The sequence below is a fragment of the Dermacentor silvarum genome, chromosome 2 (genome assembly GCF_013339745.2).
Source record: "Dermacentor silvarum isolate Dsil-2018 chromosome 2, BIME_Dsil_1.4, whole genome shotgun sequence".
NCBI classification, from domain to species: Eukaryota; Metazoa; Arthropoda; class Arachnida; order Ixodida; family Ixodidae; genus Dermacentor; species Dermacentor silvarum.
In genome coordinates, this window is record NC_051155.1 from 124,858,043 (window position 1) to 124,871,083 (window position 13,041).

Below are 13,041 nucleotides of genomic sequence, written 5' to 3' on the forward strand. Positions count from 1 at the left end.
TTCTTTAACGTGCGCCCAATGCACAGGCTTTTTTGCATTTCGCCTCCATCGAAATGCGGCCGTGGTGGCTGGCATTTGATCCCGCACCCTTGGGCTTAGCAGTGCATTGCCAAAGCCACTACACCATTGTGAGGGGTTTTTCATAATCCTCTGCAGCATAAGACCTGTTCTACTGAATTGCCACGACAATGCTGTATTACATTAGTGAAAAAAGATGAGGCAGTAGGCAATTTCTTCAATAGTCAATCAATGGACTGGTTAGCCCAGTAGACTTCATTTGACAGTGCAATACGACTTACACATTTGCTGGTGCTTATAGAGGGACCATGACGCATGACAATGACTTTACTGTTGGCAACAATGCATGAAATATATTTGTTATTCTTTTTTCTTTTTCCTGCTCGTGGGCTCTGCTCAATTAGCACAGGATCGCGAAGCCACATAGCCCTTCTGTGCTTTCACACTCTCATTAAAGCATTTAGGGACACACGGCTACAATTCTGTGGTCTTCTAATACGCGTAGCCGACACCAGGAGTGAAGCGGAAAATATTCAACACTGTCCACTGCACAGGTTCACTGCATTTGTGAGTTTTTTTGCATACCTTCGCAGGTAGACGCATCAAAGTTGATCTGTGGAACATTCTCATCCTTTCCGATCACAGCGTATGTCAGTGGAGAGCAGCTCAGAGGTCCTTCTGCAATGTGATATGGGGGCAAAGAAATGCTTAGGTACTGTATGTAGGCTTTTGCACCACAATATGGCCAAAACATGCATCACTTATGCACATTTTTACGCTACCTAGAAGCTTGCGATTGTTTTCAGCAGCCAATACTTTAAGTCATTGCCACTGCGATGTTGACTGCCGAATAAATATACAAATGATCTTTGTGCCATCACCACTGCAGTGTTGACTGCTGAATAAGTATACAAATGATGTTTGTAGGCAGCTCTTTGCATCTAGCTGATCTCATCACTCACTCCCACTGAAGCAAGCTTGCTTGCATGTGTCTCATCTTTGGCAGAGTCTCTGCCTTCTGTTAACCACAGGTGACATTAAAAGATGCCAGAACCAGTACTGACATCATCGCTATAAGGGGGAGGAGGAACACTATTCATGGTTAACATCCGAATTTGTCCACAAGTTTTGTAGAGAATTGTATTGGGTATGATGCATTCCCATATAGAGATAAGCTGTTGCATTCTTGTGGGGTACCTTTCTTCCTATAGCGTTCCAGATTGGAATGTGTGAGCCCTGGCCAATCAATCTGATCAATTTTATGCTATAGTTTAGAAAGTATTCATTGCTGTATACTTGCTAAACCATAGCATGAAATCGATCTGAGACGGTAATTTACAACAAAACCATAAATGTATGGCCATCATAGTAGGCATATAAGCACTGTGGGCACGGTGCTGGCTCGTACAAATATAGCTTTCATATTAAGGATTTCATTAAAGTTCTGAGAAAATAAAGAAAATCTGTGCCAAAAATGTTTTCACACATTTCTGTCATGAAAGCCAGAGAAATTGCCAGTTTGAACATAAATATGCATAGTACTTATAATTAATTGGTCAGTGCTTCATGCTGTCACAAGCTTGGTTTGATTTATCTGTTCAACTATGGGTAACATTGAGGTGCATAAAGTTATTGTTATGGCTGTGAGAAGATTTGACGAACCTATCACAATACCATCAGCACATTACTGATTAGGTCTTCAAAACATCATGAAAAACACCTAACAGGTGCTAATTGAGCACTCTATACCATAAAGACTAGAATTAATAATAGTACTAATAGAGAAAGAGTCCGAACTGCAACTTTAATCCTTGACATAAAAGTGTGCTGAGCATACACTTACTTTTGCATGGCCTTGTGTAGTTGAACGACAATGTCTTAACTGGGTAGAAAAAAAAAACAAAAAAAAAAAAACAAATCGAGTGAATTAGGAAATCAAATGAATCTGAATGGGGGACATTTTTTTTTATTTCAATAAATAAGTCATTGAGCATATCCTATTGCACACAGTAATGATGAATTGCTTCCAGTTCACTCATATAAGGTGGCAAATATTTTGGGAAGGAACTTTTTAGAATTTGGGCCACATTATTGCAAGTTCATAAAACACTATCAATGTGCACATTGGGACATGCAGGAGTCTGTCACCAAATTCAATTTCAGAAACATGTAATCCTGCAACACTAAGGAGTTTAACATATTTACAATGGACGTTGTTACTATGTGAAATGACCGATATAATGAAGTGGAATGAATTAACAGCATGCTACATTTTTATTTTTTATATGTATAGCGCACTACTGCAATGAATAATTTCAAACACATTTGCTTTTGTAATGAATTGATTTACACATCCCCTATCACAATTTTCTTATTTATAATGAGCACACTAGAAAATATACGCAGCTCCATCTGATGTAATATTGCTTGAACGCCAGCAATCTGAGTCTTTGTGTTATAAATGCACTCTCGCTCAACTTTAGCTTATGCATTATGTTGTCAGGTGAATGAATAAGTGTTATAACTCTCTAAATATTAAGTATAAAAACTGCATGCACACGACATGTACAACATTTGAACTCTACTACAGTGTTCCATTCCATACTTAGTAGACAATGCTGTGAAAGCTATGCAAGTGGTGTGGTCATATAAGTCTCGCTCTGTGCGTTCCACACTGCAGTTGGTTTTGTCTGTGATGCTTTCTACAGAATAACTACCTCATATTTTACAAATATAAGTTGTGGATATAAGGTCTTATCCAATCGAGTATTTTATGTTCAGCTTTGTGAAGCCTCCAGTATGTGAGATGCTATTTTTTGGTCACAAGCCCTAATGGTGCTCTGTGGCCACTGGTCACAGAAACGAGCCATTTCATTCATTTGGTAGAAGTACATTCAGGTCTGTGACACCTTCCATGTAACAAGTTACATCATATTGAAAGAATAAGACGTAATGTTACATAGAATTACACATTGTGCGTACATATATCTTTGCAAAAGCATGTGCCACACTTTTTGGGGGGGGGGGTTGTGAATGAAAGCATTAAGAAAAGTATCTCTAGCCTTTGCAACATTGCCTGCTATGTATGAAACTGAGTATAGCTGCATGCTTTCAACTAACCTGAAAGGTCTACCAAGGTCTAATTTTCTGCAATTTCAGATTGTTCAATAAACTGTATTAATGCAGGCACATCACTGTGCTGTGACCTTTGGTGATAAAAAAAATCTTTGGAAGCAAGAGAATCTATTCGCTTGAAAGCCCTCCAGCTTGAAACAGCAGCTGGAGGGCTTACTTACACTGTGCGTTGGTTTCGTAGCATCTCAAACCTGCGAGGCTGTCACCAATAACACGACCGGTGACGTCGCAGACCTTGAGGTTGCCCCGGTCATTTGTGGTGAACTGAAAATTATGGATATTGTTTGGCATGACTTTGCTGGGTTCTCAGCATTGGCATTTATGCATTCCTTGTTTGCTTAGACATTGTGAGTGCAACAAAACGTGTTAACAGAGGAAGCACATCTGTGCACAAGTTAGAGTCATCCTCTTCTACTTGTGAGCGTGAGTATCGCTTGCAAGTAGGCATACAGGCTCGGCAAAATTTTTTACTGCAAGATGACAGTATGCATAGACCAGGATTTCGCCATCAGGATACACTAAAGAGAAGCACCTCTATACCATATTTTTAAAAATCTATATGCACACTTTTTTTTCCCACAATAGCTAGTCAGAATACCTAGCTCCAAGGCAAATAAAGGATTATTATACATACTTTCGCCATGAGCTCATCTATCCTGATAGTTGTGGAGTGGGTAAATCTTCGAAAAATATGGTACAGCACATTTATATCACACTTTGTGTTTACTCTTTGGCTGTCGATGTGCTGGTGTTAATCATTATTTTTGTTACAGCCTGCAGAAGACCACTGTGAATATAAATAATCAACTAAATCTTCTTTTCCAGTCATCGTAACATCTTAAAAGCATTTGGTGGCAAATATTTATTACCTATATAGCACACAAGCACACTCGTGCCAAAAGCAACAAAAGTAATGTGCATGTATCATTGCTTGACTATGGCGATTGCGTGTCCTGTAAACCTTGAGCAAGGTCTAAGCACCGTCATGTGCATGGAAAGCTGCACACACGGACTGCATGAGGAGTTGTTTTAAGTGCCCCGTTTAAAAGTTCTTGTAATTTATCACTTACAAAACAACCATCGCTTAGAAGTGTAAGTACCTAGAACTCTATTTTTCTTGTACTGATTTGTTGTTCAGAATTACAAAGAGAGCATGAGAAGGAGATGGTGCAATGCTTACATACAAATACATGATTGTACCATTGGTCGCTGAACCTTACTTACATGAACTTCTTTTTATGAGCTTTGTGAACATTGTGTGATCATGACGAACAGCATAAAATTGAGGCAGGCAAAGAGGACTGAAAATGTTGCAGCATCCATCACAGGTTGACATTATATGCAGCACCTAGACAGGTTTTATCAGACTACTTGAAAGAGCAAAAGCTGCACAAGGTGCCCATGTATATACTCGCTGAAACAAAAAAAAAAGTATAACTTTTTGATGTTGTATTTATGCGTTATACATAACCATTTCTTCTCAAAATATCAAAATGTCATTAATCCTATAAGTTCCAGGCTTTTGTGGGAGAGAGCATACAATTTTCCAAACTGTTTTACTTTTTCTTGCACATAATGCTCATTAAAAAATTATTTAATTGCATTTTATTTCTTGCATTCAATAAATACATTGAGCAAGATGTCTAGAATGGAAGTCTGCAATAATATTCTCTACACTCATGATATCTACACAAATGTAAGCTGCTAGAGTGGCAAAAGCCAGCAGTTATCACTGAAGTTCAGCTGACAGATGCGGCTTGTCATTGTGGAGCAAAGCTAAGATAAGTGTGCCATGGATGAGTACGATTCATCCTTGACATATTAGGACAAAGTGGCAAGACAAGTACAGGTCAAGCCTGGGTTTTCAAGGGTTAACATAAAGGTTGTCATCATCAGTAATGGGGTGCATAATATATGGTGCACCTTGTAGCAAACTTGCCTACATATGCACCTTGAATGCATTAGCATGAGACCACTGCAAGTGAGGTGTTGGGGGGAACACTAAGTATAATAGACTTGGTCAACATGATTGATGTTCAAGGTAATGCTTTGACGTAAGAGAAGCGTACACAATCGCACCTTGATTTGGAGGTTCTTGCTTGCCGAGAACGTGGCAGTGCTGTAGGACCAATACTGTACCGCTCCAGGGGTCACAGCACCTTGGAACTTGCTTTGCACAGAGGACTGCCACCGAGAGCCCTGAGCCTGGCAGTGTTTGTGCCGCAGCCCAGCTGGCACTGTTAGTCCGGAAAGTGGACAAAGAAGACAAGCAAGCTTTTATTATGTTTATTGTGCTAAAAAACCTGTATTGTCGTTTTCATCGTTCCTTGTCATAAAGCTAGCTGAGACTGCTGTTTCTAATGGTTGCAGGATAGTGTCAATGATGGGAAGATGGGAAGCTTAAATACGTGTGTTTTGCAAAGGTCACCACTGCTCGGCTCTTGCTCTGTTCTCTCCAGTTCTTCCCTCTCGTTAGCGGTAACTGTTTACAGCTTTTAGATTTAAAGGGTCCCTGAAACGGTTCGGACAAATTTTGTAAACGCATAGGGTACAGCTACAGTAAAACATTCGCGTCACAATTTAAGTGAAGCGTCTCATATTAAGAGAGCTACGGACGATTACAAGTTACCCTCCTCCCTAGCCATGCATTTCCTCCTCTACTCGTTCGCCGACTGAACGGGGCTAAGCTCCGCCTTCGCTGGCTCTACATCATGTTGTGACGTGTTGTCGCCTATTTCCGGTTGTCTTGGAGCCTGCGCCCGAAGGCTCTCCAACCTCTTCGCTAGCCGCCCGGCCGTTGATCCGCAGTGAGAGCGATCAAGCAGCGTGCGTTGCGAGCATTCTGTCGCAGCGCCGAGCGTGTCCAGTATTCCGGTAACCACAGGCGAGCTGGGTGTTTTGACGGATACGCAGAGGCATAAACTAAAGCCCCTCCATACCGGTGTGATGAAGGAGCTTCGTAGACGTACGTGAGCAGCCTGATCGGCATGCGCGGTCCAGCCATCTGGTGGTGCAGAGCTTAACCAGCCAAATACAGAGCTAATATTCCTGTAACCAAGTGCAAAACATTTTAAACATGACAACGTGTTCAAGATTACGCTCCTGCCAAAAATTTGAACAAGCAGCAAAGTAGAAAAAACTTGGTTACTGCTATATTAGCTGTGTGTTTGGCAGAGATTTGTGCCGCCAGGTGGCTGCACCATGCAAGCCATTCACTTTTGCGCCTCTGTTCATCATGTAAAACGTGATAAAGCGGCCAGTACACTTGCGCTTGCGTTTACCTGAATACCGGACATGCTAAACTCTATTGTGGCAAACCTTCGACGTGAAGCGACGGCTGCAAACGCGTAGATGCTGGTGCCATTTGGATTGGTTTGGATACCGAAAGTCCAATGCGCTGCAGCCACTCCACTCGTCTGCTGCCTTGCAGCGGGGAACAATGTGATGACTTGGTCTTAAAATGTTCCAGTTGTCTGTTGTACTCACTTGCCTGTATGTTATCTGCACTGTAGATAAACTGTTCAGCTATGTCAAATCTAGAGAAGAGAACTATATTCATGTATCATGGTTGATGAGTTGCAGGAAGCAGTGGTGCATGTGTAATTTGTAATGCATTTTTGAGTCATGATATGCTTAACCTAGCAGTCACACTGAAAACAACAGTAGGGGTGGTATATTCTTCCTTGCTCTTCAAACGGCAAAGAATGACTTTGCCGTTCAAATCAATAAAAAACAAGCAAAGGTAGCTTACGTACCTCGGCATATTTTCTTTGGAAGGTCGAGCAGGTCCTTGGTTGTACGCAGTCTTTCCATGTCAGGACTCTCATCCGAAAGAACACCGGTAATGTCCACCAGTGTCAAGGCTCCAGATCTAGTGTTCAGCGCATCGATGACGTCCTTGGGGCCGATGGCGAAAATTGGCACATCTGAAACAAAGCCCGTGAATGCCACCATACTCAAAGATTCACTGTGCGTGAGTTCTGGTTGGTTAAATGCTTCGTGGAATGCGAATAGGTCGGAACACTTTTGAACAACACAAGGAGAGCTAGAAAATTTAATAACAAAATTAACGTGGCAGCGTCCTGTTATTGTAGCAATATTTTTGTGCAGCTGCATTGTGTCCTGTGCTTCTGGTAAATTAATTAATAGGTCCAATCTGCCTTTTTAATTTTCCCGTGCTGCTATCTGCCACATGCCGCTAGAAACATTTTGGAAGGGTGCTGGGGCTTTCGCCTGTTGATTTGTGTACCTGTGCCCATGTCATGTGTACATCAATAGTGCGTTGCATAGATTGTAATTAATTATTATTGGACTCTCGGGGGCAGCATGTCATTCCTTGAAGCAATTTAGCACTCACCAACTACTGGGTGAGAAGGATTGAGTGCATTGTTGTGCTTACAGTGCAGCCGATAAAGGCACGCTGAGTTCCGTCTGCCAACAGGGGGCTGCCTTGTAATTTGGTGTCCTTTTACGCATTCTTTAGACATTTAGCATATTCGAGAAGCCTTCTAGTGCAGCCTTCTGCGTCGGATTTACCAAAGTGGTGCATTTGTTTACACCGACATCTACAGCCACAAATTGTTGTAAGCTTCAAATATTGTGGGAACGGCGCATATGAGCCACATTTTTCTACCCTGAAACTAGTGAATATGAGGCTGACCTCCTTAAACAACAGCGACTGTGAACCAGACACACATATAAATGGGCTGTTATTACTGATTCTCACTTTTCTTTAATTTCGTCATACTACAGCTTGTGTATTCCATAAAGTATTGTAAGAGCAAACTATGCCCACATAAGCGCTCATTTTATAGGCCATGTAAAAAAGAAGGTCTCTTGCAAAAATGCGGATGCCATCACTAATGGCATTAGTAACTGAGTGAGGCAGTTGTTTATGCTGCTGTACCAAATGCACCGTCACTTGTTTGCTGTTTGACGTAGAGGTAAACAGTGCATCCCTGGAATAACAAATGTGTCCACATAACAACACGTGCAGACCGACCCATCTTTGTAGCAAATGCAACTGGCAGTCTTCAGGAATGGTGGTGTACAGATGTTGGCACAGCACTGTGTCGCAGCTTCCCACTTACTGCGCACACGCAGGGCAATATGTATACAGTTGATTTCAATCACTAAGGCCAGAATTGCACCATAAAAGAGGTTTCCTTCATTCTAACATCTTACTTTTCAGTTCAGGTCTGCCAGTAGTGGCTCCGCTATACCTAACCTTTGCTGAACAGGATCAACATCAGCTCAAACTTCATGTGCATGGCTTGAGAGGGCTGAAGTTTGTGCATTTCAACTTTGAAAGCATGTTTCGACTCATGTTGAGCGCAATTAATTACATATACAAGCCAAGATGCTTCGGCTATCAATATTGTTGGTTCGGCGGCCAAAAGTGCGGGGATCAGTTGAATGATGGTCAGCACACTGATTCTGTTGGTGCCCTCAACACAAACGCCTGTAGCACTACGACAACTCCCGCTCGTCGATTGCATCGTTGTCGGCCTGGTACGACAAAGTAGTCTCAGCAACACACTGTGCTGAATAGCCGGCCAATTGTGGCATCAGTGTGTTGTCATTCTCGTATCAACCCAGTGTTACCGTGCCTTAAACGAGTATGTGAAGTCACGCATGCACTGCCACCCTCAGCAAGAGAGGGCCGACGCAGCAAGAAGACTTCGTCAGCAATGTGATGTTTTTGAAGTGTCGCCCCAGTGTAACACAGGGATTTTTCAATTAATTTGCTAGCCATCAAAGAAAGGCAGCCACTACATGATTCACAGTGTAGTTTGGACGAAGCCTTGGCCGCTTTCTATTTTGAACACACATATGCAGTTGTCGCTATGCACGTTTCAGCACCGACAGGAGGAGTGGCAACACGGCACGAGTGTTTGCAGCAGTGCGCATCCAAGCCATTGTCCGAGTGTTTAGTTTTTTTCGGGGGACTTGCCTCCGAGATTAGGCCACGCACGTGACCCTTCCAAAACGTTTTGTGACTAATTCGCTAGGGCAGGGTACATGCGCTCTCGCGCCATGAAATAGGTGGACTGAGTTTTTTCACCCTTTTCTTGCAGTTTACAGGTGTTCACTGGAACAAGTATGATGTATTCAATAACTACTTCTACGTAAGAGTGTTTGCTTGTAAGCTGATGTTTGTGCAGTCGCTGCTAATGATAGTGATTAGTGCAATAATGAGATGGTCACCGCAGTGATGGCCAGTCGCAAATGCGTTTTCTGTAGGAGATTAAGTTGTGTGAACAAAGGCCAAGTTTCTTTCGCAGTAACAGTCATACACAGCAAATTTTAGAATAAGTTGTGTGTGCAGCAGCTCCAGTCCCTCAACACAAACTTGTAGTATTGGAATAAGGGAGAAACATTTCCTTCAGCGATGAACAAAACAATTATGACCTCTGTGCGGCCTCTGAGCCATCTCGTTATTTTACGATAACTGTGCTGTGCTTTACCCAATTATATCAATTGAAGTGCATTCTTATTACAAAATGCACCAAAACTTCAAAAATAAGCTGGCAAGGAGGAACCAGAGAGAAATAAAAAAGAACTTGAGGTTGATGCAAGGCATCATCTCCACAAATCTTAGCTACTCTTATATATAAGCAGACTCGGGAGATATGGTTAGAGACTTACTCAAAGGGGACTACAGATGTCACTGCTACAGTTGTTGACACAAATGAGCATCACAATAGTGATCAGCCTACTGCACGAGGAAATGCGCACAGAAAATTAGAAATAAGTATACTACAACAATTTTAGTAACTGTGCCACTTTGTTGGATAAGTAAATGCTTTATAACAGACGAGAAAACAAAATCATGCAACTTCAAAGCATCACCACAGCCAGAAGTTAAAAGCACATCTAAATGTCTAGTGGACCTTACTTTATGTTCATTTATTTACACTTCCATTTCATAAAGCAACGATGCGCAATAATTTTCCCGATGGGCTAGGCCAGTCTGCTGATATGTGGAAATGTGGAACAGGCATCATAAAAACCACAATAAAACTAGTTAAAGCACATACTCGATCAGACTGCCCCGGAGTTGCATCAAAACTGGTATGGTGCACAGTGGTTACCATGGAGGAGCACAGGGGCAGGACATCATCGAGGACAAACAGTACAATGCGTATGCTAAACTCCCTTGAATGTGAATGTTTTGTGCATGAGGCACATGATGAAATATGAATTCAGAAGATGAAATTTGAAGAATCGGGGGCAACAAAAAAACGGCCGGTATAAGTAAGCGCATTCGTGAAATTAGTAGTAGAGTACGCCATCAAGAAAACACTGAGAAGGAGCGTTCATGCTGTCTACGGCTCCTTTGCTACATCAGGAGCAACTTACGGCCCAATTTTGCAAGAAGGAAGAGAGCGGTAGGGTACATGTGACAGTAAAGGGGACAAAGAAGGGAGTCGGAGGTTATGGTTAGCAGAAACACATGGAACGAGAGAGTGGTAGGAATGCACGAATGCTGTATGGCTTTGTGGTGCCAAGGAGCCACATTTATTTTTCCTTTATGCAAAAAAATCTCTCAATGGTGCCTTTTGTTTTCAGTTATGTGATGACACGTTCTGACTCAAGGGAAACTAAGAAACATAATGTAGCATTCAAGTGCAAGAAATGGGGGATCAGGAGTGTTTAAGGTGCCTCACAGATAAAGCACCACACAGTATGACTTGCACATTCTTCAACGAAACAAATTTACCGAGTAAAAAAAGAAAAAGTATATATAGTTCTATGCTCTTCTGTTCCATGCTCACCAGCATGGTCCCATACTGTACAAGTGTTCCATACCTGGATGCGCCACCCGGAACTTGTTGAGAGCCTCTTCGACCTGGCGTTCGTTGGAATGCAGTCCACCCGCTGCCTTCTTTCTCAGGTTCAGGTAAAGCACCACCTGAAGCCCAGTAATCGGGAGATGGCAAGTTTCGCATGACTAATCACCATGTTCACACTTTTCTCAATTTGATTAGCCATCAGTTATCGTTTGTATTTAAAATGGTCTTGCATGAGAAAGGTTGAGAAATCTAACAGATTCGATGTTTAGGCAAGTAACACATAGCTATAAAGCAAACAGGCTTTGATGGAAAGAAGTGTTTGACATAAATTAACATATTTATCTTGAGTCACACAAAGATGTAGGTTAACAAAGATGTAGCTGATGGTTATGTTTGCAATTATGTTCATGTTCTTATAACAGGAAAATGAAATAAAAGTAGGAGCGCAAAGAGCTTCCTGCCAGTTGGAAATGAACCTTTAAACTGTGGATGTCACACGTGGAGCTTTAACAATTGAGCTAAGATTGTATCTTTATTTCCTTCTATTTTAGTGAATATTTATGTAGCTCATTCTGTCTGTTTTGCATCCAAAGCCCCCCTTCCCCCCCTCCCCCTTTTTTTTGCTTGTCGATGGATTCCATCATTCATTTACTTAGTTTCCTCTGGGTTTGTTGCAAGTAAGTAGCTTTGCTACATGTGCCTTATGATTAAAGGTGCATACATTACAGAGCTGTTATTCTACAGGAAGCAAGCACTATGTGCACTATCATTCACCACTCACTGCCTGAAAGTTCAGCTTATTTAAACTTGTGGTATCATGTATCAACACTGGAGAACAAGTCAACTATACCAGCAGAGCTTAACACATTAAGTGATTTCTCATTTGTGTAATTCAGTATATGTACCACAGCATTAAGATAGTACCAGACATAATTTTGCAAGACACACCAACTATTACAGGATAGGCCAGTGCTGCAGGTGCTTTGCCACCAATGTGAAATGGCAGCCATGGTGATCGGTTTCACAGCTATGACAGCTCCATCCTTTCTACCGCTCGAGAAATGCAAGGTGCTTTGACAACATTACTGTGGCAGTTTAAAGATGTGATAATTAGGAACAACACTAATTAAGTTAGTTCAGTTTGGTGAAGTATACACTTTCAAATAAGTATGTCGGTTTGACATCTCACATTTCAAAGCATTTCTGTGGTGCTGTTTTTGTGCAAAAAAGGTGCTCAAAAGTCATTAGGTCAAATCTTTGGTTTCCTTAGAATGCAATGTATCCTTTGTTTATCAAGAAACTATTAGCTAGTTCCAACCAGCCATTGCAAAAATCTCATGATATCACAAGCTAACACACAAGAACTTCAAGCTCATCTTACAGCTTTTTTTTTTTTTTTCATCATTTTTGGCTCGCCAAGACACTGCTTACAGTAAAATAGGTGTTTCTGGTTTCCAAAAATGTAATTTACCTATCCCGCTTAACTTAACAATCCTCTTTAATGTCTCTTAATTTTAAGGAGTTCTATTTACACAAAATAATTGTCTAGTTTTTATTTCATTATTGGATAGCTGTTGACTATGGAGCCTGAATTCATTGAGAGCACAGCAGATAAATAATTGTGTGACCTTGTGATGCTACCAGTTAAAAACGTACCCCAAGTGCAGCATGGCTTCGGACATGAAAAATAGACTATTTACACCACTGAAACCTGATGTGGCAGTCTCATAGTGCCAGACAACACTGACATCGCCGATTCAGTACGTGATGGGAAAAGAGGTGCAGGGGGACCCCCTGCATTTCCAAGAGAAGCGCACAATTAGAAAGGCTGATTTGGCAGCTTTCAGGGATAAAGTCATTCTATGGTCTTCAACCACTGCACCGAGCTGACTGGCACTTGCTTGAATTGTTTGTGGCACCACATTATCGCCACTTCTGGTTTCAGTGACGTGAATGGTCTCCTGCTTCACGTCCAAAGCTGCACTGCACTAGGCACTTGTTCTGAACTGGTCGCACAAAAGGTGATGTAATTAATAATTGTGGTGCTCTTGAGGAATTCAGTCTGCATACTGTAATAATGGGATCAATGGCT

At 41.7% G+C, this 13,041-nt stretch overlaps 1 protein-coding gene across 1 annotated transcript in view; it reads right to left on the minus strand.

Annotated features, from left to right (window-relative positions):
• The window catches only part of LOC119441739 (uncharacterized), an 81,368-nt gene that overhangs the window by 6,804 nt on the left and 61,523 nt on the right, over positions 1–13,041 (minus strand). The window contains exons 12-17 of the mRNA XM_037706350.2: positions 10,966–11,068; positions 6,909–7,079; positions 5,233–5,390; positions 3,315–3,417; positions 1,862–1,900; positions 604–696 (exon numbers count right to left, since the gene is read on the minus strand). Coding sequence (XP_037562278.1) covers positions 604–696; positions 1,862–1,900; positions 3,315–3,417; positions 5,233–5,390; positions 6,909–7,079; positions 10,966–11,068 — 667 coding nt within the window. The remainder of the gene's footprint in view (positions 1–603; positions 697–1,861; positions 1,901–3,314; positions 3,418–5,232; positions 5,391–6,908; positions 7,080–10,965; positions 11,069–13,041) is intronic.